At 43.4% G+C, this 18,288-nt stretch overlaps 1 protein-coding gene across 10 annotated transcripts in view; it reads left to right on the top strand.

Moving 5' to 3' along the window:
- Positions 1-18,288, top strand: part of ITPR1 (inositol 1,4,5-trisphosphate receptor type 1) — a 363,343-nt gene that overhangs the window by 239,093 nt on the left and 105,962 nt on the right. For 4 of the 10 annotated variants that reach the window (XM_058437183.1, XM_058437185.1, XM_058437188.1 and 1 more), the window contains 4 exons: positions 1,990-2,025; positions 3,549-3,596; positions 9,464-9,596; positions 11,566-11,756. In XM_058437183.1, coding sequence (XP_058293166.1) covers positions 1,990-2,025; positions 3,549-3,596; positions 9,464-9,596; positions 11,566-11,756 — 408 coding nt within the window. Of the gene's footprint in view, positions 1-1,989; positions 2,026-3,545; positions 3,597-9,463; positions 9,597-11,565; positions 11,757-18,288 lie in introns of all 10 variants that reach the window. The other 6 variants (XM_058437182.1, XM_058437184.1, XM_058437187.1 and 3 more) reach the window with 2 other exon arrangements.

Genomic DNA, 18,288 nt, shown 5'->3' on the forward strand with positions numbered 1-18,288 from the left:
AATCCCTGCCGAATGATTAAGAAATAGATATATACTACCTGTTTCTGTTCTGAAAGAATTCAAGATGCTTCTCTGGACAAAGAGAGCACAGGCGAGAGAATTCAAATAAACGACACACTAGTTCCATCTTTATTTTCTTTTGCTTTTGTTTTGATTGGCAAAGGGGTAAGAGGGTAGCTCTGTGCGTTCCTATGGTGAATCCATGCCTATAATCCTTTTGTTCTGATCACACTGGATCAGTATAAAGGATGCTGCAGTGGGAGGGTTGCCCATGCAAATAGTAGAATATAATACTTCTGTCTATATCTCTGTCTGCTCTAAAGCGCATGGGAAATTGCTTTAATTCTGCTTTTTCTCATATGTTCTTTTTGTACTAAGGGAAGATAGCAAAAATGTTTACACAGTTTTAATTCTTTATCATACAGAATGTAAGGGTAGAGTTAAAAATGCATTCTTGGATTGTAATCTTTCTATTATTTTGAAAATACCTTTACCTGTGCTCTGCTTTTACTTTCCTTCCCCACTCATGTCCTTCCTACCACCAGCACTGTCCCTCCCCACCCGGAGCAAGAGGCTGCATGCTTCGGAGGGAAGTTTTCTCCCTGAGATTAGTGGAGTTGGACTCATGCATGAAAGGTCGTCTGTCCAGAATTGAGTGAGCAACGCTTGTCGTCTTTGCCGAAGTAGTTTAATCCCCTGGATCTTTCTTTCATTTTCTTTATTGGGAAATAGACAAAAGACAGAAATCATTAGATTACATAACATAGCAGCCCTATATTAAGAGGCTTTCTTCCCTCTTGGGGATCAAACTATCAAAAGGGTAATGTTGAGCTGGACGAAGACACCACCAGATTTCATAGTGTCACTCCTCTCATGCTTTCAACACCAGCCCTGGCCCGCCACCCGACAGCCACCTTCTGGCCCTGAGATGAGTGTGCTGGAGCTCTGTTAGATGCCAAGGTCACACAGTTGCAGCATGAGCCTCGGGTTCGTCTCGTGGCCTCAGACTACACCTCACACTAGTCACACCGCTGGTGTGTGACTTTGGTCCCGAGATGCCCAGGTGGAGTCTGGCAGTTCCATCTGACATCTCTTCTCCAGGCACATGTCCTTTTGGAGGGCATGTTCACGGCACTGTCTGCAGACAGAGCGGTGGACTTTTCTCCAGGCGCACCTCTGTGTAGCCCCTGCATGCCCTCTCACCCCTTCCCCCTCACCTGCATGTCCTTTTGAGGCATCCTTTTGTTGCTCATCCATGAGCTGGAAATTATTAAATCAAAGGGGAGTGTGGTGTCTGTGTGGCATGGCTGGGATGGGGCCAGGAAACTCAGACCATGAAGCCCCCAAGGGAAACGCCTGGGGTGGGAAACTCATCTCCAAAGTAACCCTGAGTGCAGGAAAGCTTGTTTCTCCCAGAGACACTGGAGCAGGGAGACTGCATCCCCTGAGCCCAAGCTGGAGCCTAGGTCTTCTTCTGTGCTGTAGGACAGGATGTGGAGAATGGAGAGACGTGGGAGAAAGCCTAAACCCACAGGAGACATGTGGCATGTGGAACTTTCCCAAGCCTTGGGCCCCTGCTTTCATCACTACCCCTGCTCCACTGAGAGCCTCCGTGGACACGCATACTATTGCTTTCTCTGTCTCCGTGGACTGAGACACGGATGTGCTGTGGTTTTTCCTGTCACTTGCTTTGTTTTAAAGCATCATTCCTTCTTGGTTAGTGGTAGACTTTTTTGTTTCTTTCTTATCTTAAATGTGTTCCCCCATCGCAGGTCAATTGTCTCCTCCAGCACAACCACATTCAGTTTGATTCGAAGGTATCTGGTAACCTTGATTGCTGAAGCCCACTTTGGCAGGTGATCCAGCAGGGTTGCCTCATCTCTGATCCTTCCTCCTGTGTTTTGTCCTTGAGTGTTGGTCTCTGGACTTCTCTGTGGCCCACGAGATGCAAGTGCCATGACTAACGTACTTCGTTTTACTCCCAATTAGCTTCCTCCAGCTCCGGATTCTGAGAACGCCACCGAGGTGTGTTGCCCGCCTATATTTGTAGTGCCAGTGCCAGCAAATATGGGTGCCTCTCAGTTGTCCTGGTTGGGTGTCTGAACTGTTGTAACAAAAAGTCTGTCCCGGTGTAGATGTAGGAGGGAGGTCTCTAGGCTGGCTGGGAACAGATCATTGCTGACGTGGATGTGGCTCTCAGTGTAGAAACGAAATTCTGAGGAGCTGGATCCGAACTGAGCGTCCTCCAGGTGCCTGGACATGGTTCTTTGAAAGTTCTCACTCAGAACCATCTTAATCGTGAGACATTTAACTGAGATATGTGAGGATGTTAAGACTTTTCTGCTGTTATACAAAACTGACTTTAGGTCCTGTGCAGAGATGATGCACTTTTGAAGTTATTATAAATCAATAATAAAGAATATTTATAATTGTAGAAAATGCTGCTAATAAACTTGTAATTTTACAATGCACTTTTTAAAATATTTTTATTTTTTGAGACAAAGTCTTGCTGTCACCCAGGCTGGAGTGCAGTGGCACAACCTTGGCTCACTGCAACCTCTGCCTCCTGGGTTCAAGTGATTCTCCTGCCTCAGCCTCCCGAGTAGCTGGGATTGCAGGCATGTGCAACAACGTTCAGCGAATTTTTGTATTTTTAATAGAGATGGGGTTTCGCCATGTTGGCCAGCCTGGTCTCAAACTCCTGACCTCAGGTGATCTGCCCGCCTCAGCCTCTGAAAGTGCTGGGATTACAGGCATGAGGCTCTGCGCCCAGCCCACGATGCAATTAAAAAAAAAATCTATCCTTCTTGCTGCTAACTAAACTCACTAAATTAGGGACTAACATTTACTAAGGTCTGTAAGATCATAGAGAAGCTTTTTGGGGAGACATATTTCCAAGTATCAAAATTTAATTTCAGAAACTATTCCAAAATCACAGTAGTTCAAGCTAGAATGAAGTGTACTTTATTTGAAAGAAGACTTAAAAATGAAACATGAACAAATGATTGAATAGCTAAGTTGCAGTGTCTTTGTTTTCTAATGATCAGTGTTTAATATCCTAATCGGAGTTCCTCATTCTGTTAACAGTTTTGTTACAAGACTTGTGTACTTGTGGGGCGGGGAGAGCCGTGGTCCCATGTCTGTGTCTGCTCAGAGGCGTGTGTCTTGATGTCCTTATGCATGTGCTGTGCAATGATGCATGTATGAATCATAAGGACCTGCCCGATTGAGTCTTGCAGGTCACAGCATATAATATAGAACTTCTTTTTCACGATCTTTGCAATAAATTATGTTGGCCAAAAAGTCATGTGTCTGCCCATTTTAAACAGTGCACTAGGGTTGGGGGTATGGGACAGTCGTTAAGCAGCATCTAAAGTAATCAAGCATGGATATTCAGGGGAAAAACAAAAATTCAGACCTACTCTCCTTTTGTGTAACTAACTCTTGTCTATATATCAACTCTCAATGTATTTTATATGTGACTGATGCTGCAGATGGTAGTGTCTCCTTAGTGTTGTATTAAAATGGAATTTCTGCATGCCTAGCAGGAGCTTGAACCAAGTCCACCCCTGCGGCAGCTGGAAGACCATAAAAGGGTACGTAGTCTTGAGTCTTGGGTATTGGGAGCTAATGATCAATGACCGTAACACCTCCGTCAGCCACACACTGTGATTGAGAGACAGCTTTTGTTGTTGATATTGTTAAAGCATTAATTGACTCAAGAGCAATCACAGCCATGTATATACATGAAACTAAATAGTGGTTCTGCCCATTGTCTACCTGATCAGAGCATTGTAACCAGCTGGCCTCCAAATAATGACCAAGTAAGTTTTTCATGTCCTTTTTTCTTTTCTGTGCTGGCTTTCTATTTAGGTGAAATCAAAAAAAAAAAAAAAAAAAAAGAAGAAAAACTGTAATGGCTGATGACCATTATAATTTATAATTTAAAAAAATGGAAACAAGTTCATAATTACATTACCTAGCCACAAGAGACACTAATGTTTTTGTTTGTTATTTGGGGTGGTTTTTTAGAGACTGATATCACTCTGTTGCTCAGGCTGGAATGTAGTGGTGCGATCTCAGCTCACTGCAGCCTCAACCTCCTGGGCTCAAGAGATCCTCCTGCCTCAGCTTCCCGAGTAGCTGGGACCACAGGCACCACGCCCGGCTAGTTTTCTTTTATTTTTTATTTTTGTAGAGACAGAGTCTTGCTATGTTTCCCAGGCAGGTCTCAAACTCTTGGGCTCAAGCAATCCTCTTGCCTTGGCCTCCCCAAGTGCTGGGATTACAGGCGTGTACCACCATGCCCAGCCCCATTAATGTTTTAATATTTCCTTCTACCCATTTTTTTTATACACATGAGCACATGTGCCAACAGACACAGGCACATTTGCATTGTCATTGGGATTATTCTAGGTATACAACTTTTGTACCCTGTTTTGTCATTTAATACTGTATCTGAGCATTTGTTTTGAAAACCTTTGAAAGTTAGCAGCTGCCTGAAGTTCCCCAAATTAACAGGTGGTTCATCACTTTTTTCCTTCGATGAAGAAATGAATGAAAGTGTGCATCTTTGAATAAATTCCTGGAACAGGAATTCCTTGGCCAAGGGGTAGATATGTTCTTAAGGTGCTGATTGTGCCTTGCCAAACCATTTCTAGAAGATTGTATATATCCATGAGCATGCTGACAGCAGTGATTTTCATGTTGCCCATTTTTGGGAAGATAACCAGATGTCCTGGTGACACAGGCTTCATCCTCATTTCACAAGTAGGACCTTGAGAATCTGGGATGTTCACCATCTTGTCTAAGGTCATGGAGTTCAAAAATGACCTGTCATTATGAAGGCTGTCTTGGAACTATGGTCATCGGTGTCTAGGAGAATTTTTCTTTTATTTTTGTGGGTACATAGTAGGTGTATGTATTTATGGGATACATGAGATGTTTTGACACAGGCACACAATATGAAATACACACATAATGGAGAATGGGGTATCCATCCCCTCAAGCATTTATCCTTTGAGTTGCAAACAATCCAGTTACACTCTTTAAGTTACTTTAAAATGTACAATTACGTTGTTGTTGACTATAGTCACCCTACTGTGCTATGAAATAGCAGGTCTTGTTCATTTTTTGTAACTATTTTTTTGGTAACCATTAACCATCACCACCTGCCCCCTGTCTTGGAGAATTGATGCCTGAGATAAATGGGTAGCCAGATGCACCTGTACTCTGCTCACACCCCCAGGCCCCTGCCCAGTCCCACTGCATCCCAAATGCCTTTTGTTTTCTTGCTCTGATAGAGACATCAACTTTGTGATTTCTCAGACTAGGACCAGAGAATAGCTCCAGGAAGTTGGCATTTCATCCGAATTCAGGAAGTGATGCTATAGCCCTTCTTCGCCAGCTTCCTGTATCTCCTGCATTTCATGGCCCAAGGCACCTTGCATTCTTATATTTTCCATCCTTGCCTGCCCTTTAGAATTGTCCTAGGTCCTGGGAGTAGCTAGTAAAGGCACATAGCTGTCCCTCATGTCCTAAGCTCTCAGAGGACTTGGTATTGAATGCTGCCTATGCTGGTGAACTTTGTAATTAGAAACAGGTTCAAGTTTTGGGGTTTTCTTTTGCCACGTACTAGCTGTGTGATTTTGAGCAAGTTAACCTCCCTGTGCCTCAGTTTCTTCTGCTGTAAAATGGGGGTGACAATGGTCCCTATACCTTAGGACACTGAGCTGTGCACATGAAGCACGTAGCACAGTGGCTGGAATACGATAAGGGATATTAACTTGTAGATACCTTGTGGATTGAAACATTGAGGTGATTTTGTAGACAACAAGAGGAGAAGGAATGTATTTTAAAATCCGGGCACTACCCTCATGCTGACTAAGGTGTGAGAGGCTCACAGCTCACATGAGAGGGTGATCTTGCCTGAAGCACATGATTTTTAAGTGGCTGGAACCTGGGAAACCGAAAGGTCAGTTCTCTCTCTCCTTTGTGTGTGAATGTTAACTCCTTAGTGCCTTGTTCAACACTGGCTCTCTTCCCACGCAGTTCATTCGCTTATTTAGTCAATTCATATCAGTGGAAGTCATGTTGGTAGAGTGACCAGGTAGGAGCTTGGTTTCATTACTCCACATCACTAATCTACCAATTTTCATTGTTTTAATGTGACACTTATTACAAATGACTTTTTCTTTTCTCAGTCTTAGGTAATAATGTGTGGGAATTTCTGACTGAGACAAACATCTGATATTTGTTTGCATACTGTAGGTGTAAACTGCTGGAAAAAAGCTGGTATTATTTTTAAAAAGGGTTGCACAGCCAAATGTTAAAGCTGAAGAAGTGACGTTATTTGAGAAGTCATTTTTTTTTTCCTTCTCTGCAATCAGATTTCTCAGCCTGGTACATTGTGAACAGCTTAGTGCTGTTGAGTAATTTATATCAAGATGATTAGGAAGGCTTTTCTCTGCAGATTTTAATTTTTCTTAAATTAAACCACTGGCTCAGAAAAACAGAATTTTCCTTGAACCCAAGTTTTCACATTAGGGATTTGCGTAACTTTTAATAATTCTTATCCATTTTCCTTTTCTAGCCCCTCTTACCTATAATTCTCAGTCTTTATTCTTTCAAAAAAGGAATGAATCTCATCTTTTAAAAACCTTGCTCTCTGGTTTTTCTTCCTTGCAGTTTAATTGTGTGTGTGTGTGTATAGAGAAGGTGAGATGAATATGTGCCAAAAACCTTATAATTAAAAGCAAAAAAAAAGTTTGTGGGGTGGAATGTGTGTGTGTGTGTGTGTGTGTTTTTCCCCAGAATGAGCACATTTCATGATATTCTCTTATGGGGGAAAATGTACCAGTTGATGCATCAGTTGCCATGGTAACTGCTAGGGTTTTTCTGTTGAAGGAGAGACAAAATGGTAATGTGAGATCCCTTTGTAACTTGAGTTTGGCATCCAGGCTGCATAAATGTGGAGTTCCTGTTCCTGGCGTCCACGTGCTCCTTTCATTACCTCCTGCTTGCTTGACTGCAGACTGACCAGGGTCTTGCTGTTCACCCTCAAAACCACGAGGAGGGGGCAAAAAAGCCACCACCAGAAATTGAAAATATAAGCAAGTCACTAGCTCCAAGTGGAATTGTGGTGCACAGGCTCCAGTTGAGACCTCCTTAAGAGATGTGTGTTTATTGACTGGTCACAACCATACTGCCTTTGACTTGACCACTCAACCCTATGCTCTTTCAGATTCCTGTTGTGATGGCTACGTTGGCTGTCTTCCCTGGCTGCAGCTTACGGGTCTCAGCCCAGCCATCTAGCGCTCAATGTTCTCACAGTGCCAAAGGGGATCCAGTTAGAGACTCAGGATCATCAACTGCCAATCACTCCTGTTGCTGGAACTCAAAGTCTGTGTCATATTGAAAGAAAATCAAATAGATGCATTATAATATTTAAAAAGGGAAATCATATTTAATCTATCATATTCAACATGGAGACAACCTTTTCTTTCCCTCAATTCTTTCTTTGTAGGCTTTCTCGAATGTAGCTTTCAAACTTGTGCTTCTCTTATGAAGTCAGCCTTTTAAATCACTGTGTTCCCAGTGACTTCTTCAGAGAGCGCTGATGTGTTCACACCGGTGCCTGAGACTGGAATACCAGTAAAGTTTTATCTTTGTTCCGGAATGGGGTCTTCCAAGTCATTAAAGAATCTTGCCCTGAAACTTTCTTCCCCACCTGTGAGCAGTTTATTTAAAAAATACTTAAAATATCACAAGTGACTTACCCATTTGAAGCACTCTTGGAATTTTGAATTTACAGTCGGTCCAGTGGGAAATGAGTTTCATGAGCTGATAGAAGTTACCCTCCTTTGCCGAACTATGAAGAGAGACATATTTGTGGGTGGAATGGAGAGAGGAAATTTGGGATTTTTTTGTTTTCTGCACATTCATTTAAAAATCAGTCCCCTCCCATCTCCCCTGTTTATCCCATCCCAATCTGTCCCTGGAATCTTTAATTAGCAGCATGAATTAACAGAGTAGATAAACCCTTTCTGGGACTTTCGGCGGTTTTGATGATTGACAGGAGCCAAGAGTTTCCTGCCTATCTCCTTTCTTCCTTGGTTCCCCACCTCTCCCAGGGTGCCTTGTATTTCCCAGGGTCCCCGCTTCAGTCTGCTCCCTCCCATCTTGTTTTGCAAATGCCTCACTTGAAATCTCCAGACCTATTCTCAGAGCTTATTAACAAATCATTTTAAATTCTACTGACTCATGGTTCAGTTGCAGGTCTCTTCAAAAGAACTCTGGAGTCTCTGTTTTAGAGACCTGCTAGATTTCAACGCGTTTCCTCTCGGCCAGACTTCTTCTCCCTCACCTCTCTGGATGATGCACCAGAGGAACTCCATGACTTGCTACTTTGATTCTGGAAAGGAGTCCAGGGAAAATTTATACAGCCTTTGACTTTTAGAACCTTCAGATCAGGAGGTGGTCTTGGGGCCCCTTAGGAGCGCAGCTGAAAGTGTAGAGCTGAGAATGCAGAATGCGTGCTGCCTCTGGTTACTGGCCTGCCAGTGTCCCCCAGTATTACTGAACAGCGGAGGTTTTTTGGTTAGAGTAATAATAAAGAGTTACTATATCCCTGTTCAGGACTCTTTGATATTTATATTTTTAAACAATTTTATTACAGAAAGGTTGAAATGTATATGAAAGGAGTCAGAAAGGTTTTGAAACCCCTCATTCATAACTCCGCTTCAACAGCAACTGTCAACTCATGCCCACTCTTGTCTCACTTATATCTCTCACTGCTTCCCCTTCTCTCCTGTATTGTTTTAAAGAAGATTCCAGACAAAATGCCATTTTATCTATGTTGGTTTTTTTTTTATATATTTGATATCTGCCACTCATGCCACTAATTTATTTCCTATAGCATTATGAGGTTTTTGTTGTCGTTTTTGTTTGTCTTTTTTTTTTTTAACCATTTGGCCTGTTGACTATTTTTGTAAGAAAGGCTTACTCTTGGCTTATTGTATTATCTTACTGTATTACTCTGATATCTTAATATTTTTTCGGATCTTGGGAATAAACCTTGTGCTTGAAATAACATTTTTATATTGCTATGTGGAAGCTGGCCTGTAAGCATTTTCAATTTGTCTTAATTTTATCAACTTACCCCAAAGGGATTTTTGTTTGTTGTTGTTAGTTGTCCTTCAAAATTACTATTCTGTCTTATCATTGTGTGAGAGGGTACTTCAGTCAATATTTTAGATCGCTACCATTTTTTAAAAAACATCTGGTTTTCTGAGAAAATATTGAAGTTAACTTCAGAGTTTTTAAATGCTTCTATTAATAATTTATTTTTTCGGCAAGCGAAACTGGGCCAATTATAACTGAGTACCCCTGTGTGTTTTGAATATTCGTCACTCAGTTATGCATTAAATGCAGAACCTGATTTTATTATCCTGTTTGAATTAAGGGTGAGGCGCTCAGGCAAATTCTGGTCAACCGTTACTATGGAAACATCAGACCTTCGGGAAGAAGAGAGAGCCTTACCAGCTTTGGCAATGGCCCACTGTCACCAGGAGGACCCAGCAAGCCCGGGGGAGGAGGTACGCTTTGTGGTGTAATTAGCTTCATGTGTGAATCAGGTGTGTTCTATGATAGCTACATGTTTCCTCCTAACAGGTTGAAATGCTAACAACAGATGAATTTGTGTTGCAAGCGTATTTTTTAGCAACTTGTTTCGTCTTTGGTCTACCATCAAATTGATGTCTAAACATAGTTTCCTGCAAACTAGCATTTCCCTGCAACTAGATAGTGGCTAAGCCTTTTGCTCCTCCTTCCCATGCAGTGACCATCTTGGTGATATTTGAATGATTTGAGGGATTTGATTTTATTGCACTTTGTCCCGTGGTTGTTAGGACTCTTGTCTTTCCATAAAATGATGAGGATATTGGCACCTAGGATAGTGAAAGCTGCCGTTTATTATACATTTACTGAATGCCAGGGGCTTTCCTAAGTGCATTGCATTCTTTATCTCATTTTCTCCTCCCAGCTACTCATTATATGATAGGTACAGTCTATCCCAGTTCCACAGAGGAAATGGAAGCTTGTTAGTGGCTGGTCTGTAATTTCAGCCTGGTATATCTAATTCTAATGCCCATGCTGTGTACATCCACAAACTCCTATGGGAGTTTACAAAAAACATCCCTGTACAGAAGTGCTTACTTTAAATCAGTTTAAGCACAATTACAGGTAAAAGATACAAAAACATGGAACTCAAAGGTGGGTCTTACCTAGTTTGTTTTTAGGCAGTGCTCAATGCGCGGATGTGAGTTGCCTGATTTCCTGTCTTATCGTGATGACTGTGGGGCAGCTTCAGATCCTTGGTGGGTTCCATGCATAGCACAGAAATACTCAGTGTACACTTAATTTGTCCTAGCACATGCTAAGGAGGAAGCTTGGCCTTCTCACTAAATGAAAACTGGAAGCATAGCTGCCCAGTTCATGGAGCAGTGAAGATGCAGTTCTCAAGGCATCCTAGAGATGGGAACTTGGCCTTTCAAATCCAAAAATCGATGCAGAGGTTCTTCCATAATCTCTCAAAACCATTCTCTTTACTTTCTGTAGTGAGGTCATTTAGCAATTATGTGAAGCCCTTGGGGAGGCATCATGACAGGGATTTGGAAATGCAAGACAGACTCTGCTCTGAGAAGCTGTAGCAGAGAGAATGTGCAAGCCAATTTCTACCTTGTGCTATAGATATAAGGACAAGTCAAGGACAAGCAGCATAAAGGAGGTGACATTGGAATTGAGTTCTGCACAAAAGGACAGATAGACAATGTTCTGCTTTTTGAAGCTGATCAGCCCATTTCTCCATGTGCGTTCATGGTTTAGTTATTGCCAATAGTAATACAAGTCAAGTCCTTAGATATGTATCTTCCAAACACAGTCAGAATCCATTCTAAACGGCATAGGTCCTCTCTTCTTAAGTATACTCATCTCCTCTGAAGTGCAGTGAGAACAGGAACTTTGTTTTGTTCACTCCTCCATCCCCAGCTCTTGGCTCCATGCCAAGCACTGAGCAAACATTTGTTGAATGAATGAACAGATAAATTATGTAAAAGAGTAAGTTTGGGGGTTAGAGTGGGCTTGTTAAAAAGAGGGCTACAGTGATCATTACAGGCTAAGCTTCCTTGAGAGTGTTCTAAGAAGTGTTTGACTTTAGTTTGTTTCTGAAACCAGTTCTGAACTCTGCCACAAGTAATTGTGTTTTAATGTAAGGGAGAGTCTTTGCTGGCTGGCTTTAGGTCCCTTGCTGGAAATGTATCATTCTTTTTTCATCTTACCTGTCTGAATTCAAACACCATCTCTGCTGCTGACAAGCTGGGTGTCCTTGGGCAAGCACCTTCATCTCTCTGTGTTAATAGTCAGTATTTTCCTTGTGGGGTTAAAAGGGTTAAAAGAGATGAACATGGGTAAAGCATTTAGTGCATAAAGTGTTGGTGCGTAGTAAGTATGCAGCAAACATTAGCTGTTCTGATTGCGCTTAGTAAAAACATTATTCCATTTTCCTAGGGGGAGGTTCCGGATCCAGCTCTATGAGCAGGGGTGAGATGAGTCTGGCCGAGGTTCAGTGTCACCTTGACAAGGAGGGGGCTTCCAATCTAGTTATCGACCTCATCATGAACGCATCCAGTGACCGAGTGTTCCATGAAAGCATTCTCCTGGCCATTGCCCTTCTGGAAGGAGGCAACACCACCATCCAGGTAGGAAGGCAGCTTGGCTGCTGGTGTGGCATCCCTGCTGAGCAGGAGGAGAGTCTGTTCTGGGAGCCAGATGCCTGGATGGTACCAAGGATTGTTTGGGAGACAGCTCATTCTGAGGGCACAAAATTCTGTTTTGAAAAATGAGTTCTACTAGTATCCTGCTGTGATCATTTGGTCATAAATCAGACTTGGTTCCAGAACATGAGTTACATTTGAAAATTGATAAAATGCTGAGAATATGCAAAGAAAACTGGCCTAAGATCTAGAACATAGTGGGCACTCCATAAATGTTTGTTGAATAAGTAAATGATTGCATGAAGTTTATTTACAGTTTTTATCCAGGATTGTAGGGGATCTCATCACAAGATGACCAGAAGAGTTTGAACTGTGTGTGCTATTTAGAAGATTTAACTTTTATGTATCTATGGATACTGCAGCTGTTGCTTATGAGAAATTTCCCTACCTTTTAACTGAAAGTTTAATAAAGCCAAAGCAATTTGAAATAATAGAGAGACCAGGCTATGTTAGTCAGAAATGAATAGATGACTTTTTGAAAGGTAGATATGATATATATTTAAAACTAATAATAAAAACTCAAATTCTGTTTCTAGTTCTCTTTTTATAGATATCCTTTAAAAATTTTTATTTTTTCTTCCACAACAGTCATCTTAGAACCTGAATTTTAATAATACATAAATAACATAATTTTTATATATGATTCCTTTAAATATTTTTCATACTTCTTTCATGCACTCTTCCTTCTTTGTTAGCTCTCTGAATAAGAGTTTTTTTTTTGGACGTGTATCTATGTGCAGACTTGTGTACACATACACACACACACATATATATATTTTGATAAAAGCTTTATTGAGATATAATCCACATACCATAAAATTCACCCTGACATATATATTTGACCTGACATATTCTTGGCCTTGAATTGAAATTCAGAGTCTCGATTAATGAAGTCTTGGTTCTTTGTGCAACTTTGAAAAGGGCGTTTCTTCCTGTGAGTCACTGTGCCCCAGGCCAGGGTGCCTGGCTTGGCAGGTGCAGCACAGGTGAGATTTCAGTCCTTGCTTGCTCCTCCAGCCAGTACCCTTGTGCCTTGGCACAACCTGTGCAGCCAACTGCGGTGGCCCTTTTCTTTCACCTTACAGTCCCCGCTTGCCCCAACGTACACTTTTGAAGTTTATTATCATGTGTTGCACCAGGTTGGGATTTGCGACAATGAGTTAGGCACTTGGGCCAATAGCAAGGCCCACTGGTTGTCTAAGTTGTCACATGGGCACGAGTTGTACACGTTGGGATTGCTTTTTATTTTGTCGTGTGTGTGTGGGTGGGTCCTGCAGTCCTTCTCATCAATGGAATGTTGCCCAGCCACTGCTATGTTCTGGGCTCCTGTGTTGGGAGGAAGCAGAGCTGAAATGCTCCTTGTCTTAGAACCACATGATTTCCTGTGATTAGAGCAGTTGAATTGAATAGTCATTGAGCCCTTTCAGTGTATGTGCTGCTATACCAGGGGCGATGATGGGGCAGTGGTTTCCAGACGTGGGAGCCGGTTCGTCTATGAGAATTTTCTCCAGGCATAGTCAAGTGTGGAAAATGAGGACAATGTGGTGGATTTTTCATAAACCAATGTATTCAGTTTGAAGACCTGGCCATTTTACTCTGAGATTATACCTCTCCAGTCTTTATTCTTAGCCGCGTGTCTTCTTTAATGAAATGGTGTTGATTATGGATGATAGATTTTTTTTTCTGTTGGCCAAATTAGAAGTTGGAAACCCTAGGTTGCTATTCCTTCCCTTCCCCAAATTTTAAAGTTTACTAGTTTGAGAAATCCCAGAATCTCAGTCTTCAAGAAATTGAACCTCTAACAAGGATACGTGGATGTGCACATAGGAAGCTATGTCTCAAGGATGACGTTTAGTGCCCTCCAAGAAGTAGAAGTGATGCTCGGGAACCACCAAGGAAGAAGGACCAGCATCTCTCTGGGGAGTTTGCAGAAGGTCTGTGGATGAAATGGGCTTTCAAGGATGGGCATGGGACTGAAAGGGGGAAATTGGGCATGGACCTGGTGTGTGAGGAATCTTTGTCATATTCCATGGTAGAGAGGGCCCAGAGGTGTGAGAGCAGCAGTTGGGTTTCCAGAACAGGGGTTAGGTCTTTCAGACTGAGGAGTTCTATGTAGAAGTGAAGGGCCTTGGATGGGGGTTGGGGTTCGTATGCAGGAGCAGTGCAGCCCTCCAAGGGGCTTTGGAGCTGTAATGGAGGACTATACACCTGGCAGTATAGGACAGGTAAACTGAGGAAAGCAGGGTCCCAAGGAGGCAGTCTAAGAATTAAAAAGTTAATGGGCAGTAATTTATGGAAGAGCTGATGAGAACCTGAACTTAAATCTCTGATAAAAGAGTTCATATCTTGGGAGAGGATATTTTCTCATAATGGCACAAGAGAGCTCTCTGGGTGTTGGAAACATATTCGACCTCTTTGTTTGGGTGGTGGTTACATGAGTGTACACATGTTTAAAACTCCGTGGTCATGTCCTTTACTGGGACACAGATGGAGCTGGAGACCATTATCCTTAGCAAAACAACACAGGAACAGAAAATCAAATACTGCATGTTCTCAGTTATAAGCGGGAGCTAAATGATGGGAACACATGGACACTTATAGGGGGAATAACACCCACTGGGGCCTTTGGGAAGGTGGAGGTCAGGAGGAGGGAGAGGATGGAAAAATAACTAATGGGTACTAGATTTGATACCAGAGTGGCGAAGCAATCTATATGATAAACTCCCGTGACACAAGCTTACCTATATAACCTGCAATTGCACCCGTGATTTTAAAATAAAAGTTTAAAAAAGAAAAAAAACAATAACTCAGCCATATGCTTAAAATTGGTGTGTTTTACTGTACCTATGTTATATGTCAATCAACAAATAAAAGAAAGGAGGGCAGGGAATGAGAGTCTGAACGTTGCTGGGACTAAAGGGGTGGAGGTGAGGGACAGGATATCACAGAGACCCTGTCACTCCCTGCACCAGGCCCAGGCATAGACCTGCTGATATTTGGTAAATGTTGGCTGAAATGGCACCTGATTAGACGTGGGAGAGAAGTCAGAGGTCCCATTCAGCTCTGGGCTTGGCATCGGGATGACCAGGTGCACAAAGGCACCATTAATTAAGGACTAACAATGAAGTACAGTGGCTGGTGGGGCTGAGGGCCGCCAGCACTGAGGCTCCTGGGGAGACGATGTCTGTGGCTCTGGTGTGATGCCATGTTTTTCATGGAGCACCCTGATAGTGACGACCAGGCACACAGAAGCTGTTTTTCCTTCAAGTTCTTTATCTTGTAAGGTAATTATGAATATTAGTTTCATGTTTTCACACATTTATTACTCATACACCCAGGCTCCAGATGAAATGCCATGATGGAGTTACAGCAGTTCAGCCACATGTGGAGCAGGGCTGTTTTCTCTTGGGGGTACTCAGGGGTGGTGTGAGGGCCTGTGGGCCCATGCCAGGATGGAAGGGTGTGGCCCCAAGGGGCCGCACGCACATGCTGTTTTCTCCTCCCTGCTTCTGTGACCCCTGGGGGGTGCAGTCTAACCCCGTGTCTCATAGGAGGCCGATGGTTCCAGGAAAATGTCTTCTAGCCTAGACTTGACTTGTCAGAGCCCCTTGGCCCCAAGCTTCTCTTTCTCTGGAGAAAATGATGTGGAACTAGGGTTGTGTCTGGGGCCAGTTAAGGACAGGAACCTTGAAGCCCCAGGGGGAGTGATTCAGAGTTTCGTCTTGCTGTTGAGAAGTTGGTTCAAAGTAGTAAGTGGCCAGCTGGGAAGTGAGCCTGACTTGGCCTGAGACCGCAATGCGGCCATTAATGATTGCTGAGATGCTGTGCTCCACTGAAGACATGGTGGGTTCTGGCCGGAGCTGGTGGAGCACGGTCACTTCCTGTTCAGTGCACCGTGGAGGGTCTCGGGAAGGGAAATGGGTCTGTGGTCAGCTGGCCTTCTTGAGATCCATGTTTCCTGATGACAGGTGGTAGAAAGGTGAATTGCAGGGAAGCAGGCAGGCCTACACAGTTCCAGAAATGTATACAGTCTGCCCTCTGTGTTTGTCGATTGCTCATCTGTGGATTCAACCAACTGCAGATTTAAAATATTTAGGGCAGGCTGGGCACAGTGGCTCAAGGAAACAGAAGCTCAGGGAGGTTATGACTTACTCAAAGTTCCAGAGCTGGACACAACCGGTGATAAAATATCCTGTACCTCTTGTCTGTCCCACCTCCACCTGTAGTTATCTGTCACTGATTAACTAACCACCTAAAAATTTAATAGCCATTTTGGTGCCTAGCATGATTCTGTGAGCTTGGGCTCAGCTGGGTGATTCTTTTGCTCTGTGTGATCTTGGCTGGGTCTGCAACCATCAGGGGGTTGACTGGTCTTAGAACCGCTTACGTGGTCACTTGTATGACTGTGGCGGTTGGTGCTGGGGTGCTGGTCCTTTGATGAGAGCTCAGCTGGGGGTACTGCCTGGAGTACCTTGGTTCTCTGAGTGGTTTGGGCTTCTTAGAACATGGTGACTGGGTTCTGAGAAGCAGTGTTTCAAGAAGCCTTTTCAAAGCCTGAGTTTAGAATTCCTAGAATGTCACTTCTACCACATTCTATTGGTCAAAGCCAGACATGAGGCCAGCCCCATTTCAAAGGCGGGTAGAAAAACTCCACCTCTTATTGTTAGGAGGGTGTATATATAAAAAGAGAGAATTGTTGGGGACCACCTTTGGGGACTGGCTCCCTCACCACCACCCCCATTATAATCGACTGAGCACCTACCGTGGGTCAGCCAGGCCCCCAAGCTGGATGCTACAGCTGCAGGAAAGGGAGACACCATTGTCTCTGCAGTTGAGGAGTTTGGATCTCCCTGGATACTAAATCCCTTCTTTGCAAAAGTGTCGATTCTTGTCTTTCTCCTTCTGGATGTTGTATGAAAATTCAGTCCTGCCTTAGGATAAGCTCACTGGGAATCACAGCACTCCAGAAATTCTAGATTTCATTGTCCAGACCCTAGAGGATTCAATTTATGAGAATCCACAAATGATGACATACAGTGCTTGCTAGGCACTCTCATGGAGGGTTTGTTCCCTTATTATGAAACCCTGTCATCCATCATATCATCATCTAAAGCCCTGAAATGCCTGGAAGCCAAATACAGGTTACTTCCCAGTCTGGCATAATGGACTCCCAGGGGTGGTGTCCCCAAGTCTCCCAGCATCTTTTCTTCCTGCCCCGGCTCCTGCAATGGTGATACTATCTGAGGGTAGATCGTGACTCTCAGACTTCTCCTACCTGGCTGCCATCAGAGAAGGCTTCACATTGAACCCTCTGCTTATGGGAACAAGGAGACAGTACCACAGCCCATGGATTTTCCAGAAACGGGTGACACGTTGTCAGGTGATAGGATCATGCTTGTCTTGAAGAGAACTTCCTGCTTTCTTTCTCCCCACTCTGGTGCCACCCGCTTCCTGCCAGCCCCCAGAAGAAATATTTCCTTGTGGCTTGATGTTTTGTAGCAAGTGGGAAACTATAAAATAAGCATTTGCTTATGAATTAATTTTTGGCACACACAGGGCTCAGCAGGGCTCACGGCACTTTCATATCCGTCCTTCGAGTCCTTGCCAATTTCTATGTTCCTTCCTCCTAAGATGTTCCCACCAGCGCCTGGGGGAAGTTCCCTTCGCTTCCTCTTCCTTACAGAAGGACAGGGGCTCTCTTACCTGGAATGAAGAGGAGGAGAGGCTATCTTTGGACATATCTTGTTTTTTATTTTTGTTTTTTTAAGCCAATACAGATGTTTTGGGATATAAAGGCTGACATGACCATAGAGAACCTCCTAGCACATTATGGGGATAGATAGTTAAACATTTTTTTGGACTAATTGCTTCTGGTTTCAGAAGCACCGGGAATTTCATGTATCAAATGGCTGCCCACGTCTATTCCTATGCCAAAGTCTAGTCTACAGACACACCCGAAAAGGGTTTTCTTTTCTGCACGTAAGCAGCTAGAGATGGAAAATGTGAGAAGTGCTCCGTCAGGAAACTGGCCTGCAAATTCAGCAGAGAGAGTGATCCCTGGTTCATGAGGCCTTTCCTATACCACACTCTTTTTTTTTTTGAGGTTGGCTTAAGAAATCAGCCCAAGAACCAGTGTTAGATAGGAAATCTCACATCCCTTCCAGAAGTCACCGCAACACAGTGTGGGAGGGACACGTTGGTTGGGCTACCTCTGACCCCAGTTAGCAGAGACATGAGGGCGGAAAGGGCAATTTGATTTGCCCCTGCTGGAAACGGAAGGCCAGTTTGTGAGGAAGATCAGCCTTGGTTTGACAGGGCAGTCACCCTGAGGAGGAGGAAAAGATTGGTGTGTGAGCAAGTTACGTAAATGGGTGTTGTTTTTGGCAGGGAAGTCAGGAATGAGTCACTTCTGAGCGGTGTTTTCTAACCTCAGGTTTTATCCATGTGGGAAAGGAGT

This window comes from Hylobates moloch, unplaced genomic scaffold, assembly GCF_009828535.3.
Source record: "Hylobates moloch isolate HMO894 unplaced genomic scaffold, HMol_V3 SCAFFOLD_4, whole genome shotgun sequence".
NCBI classification, from domain to species: domain Eukaryota; kingdom Metazoa; phylum Chordata; class Mammalia; order Primates; family Hylobatidae; genus Hylobates; species Hylobates moloch.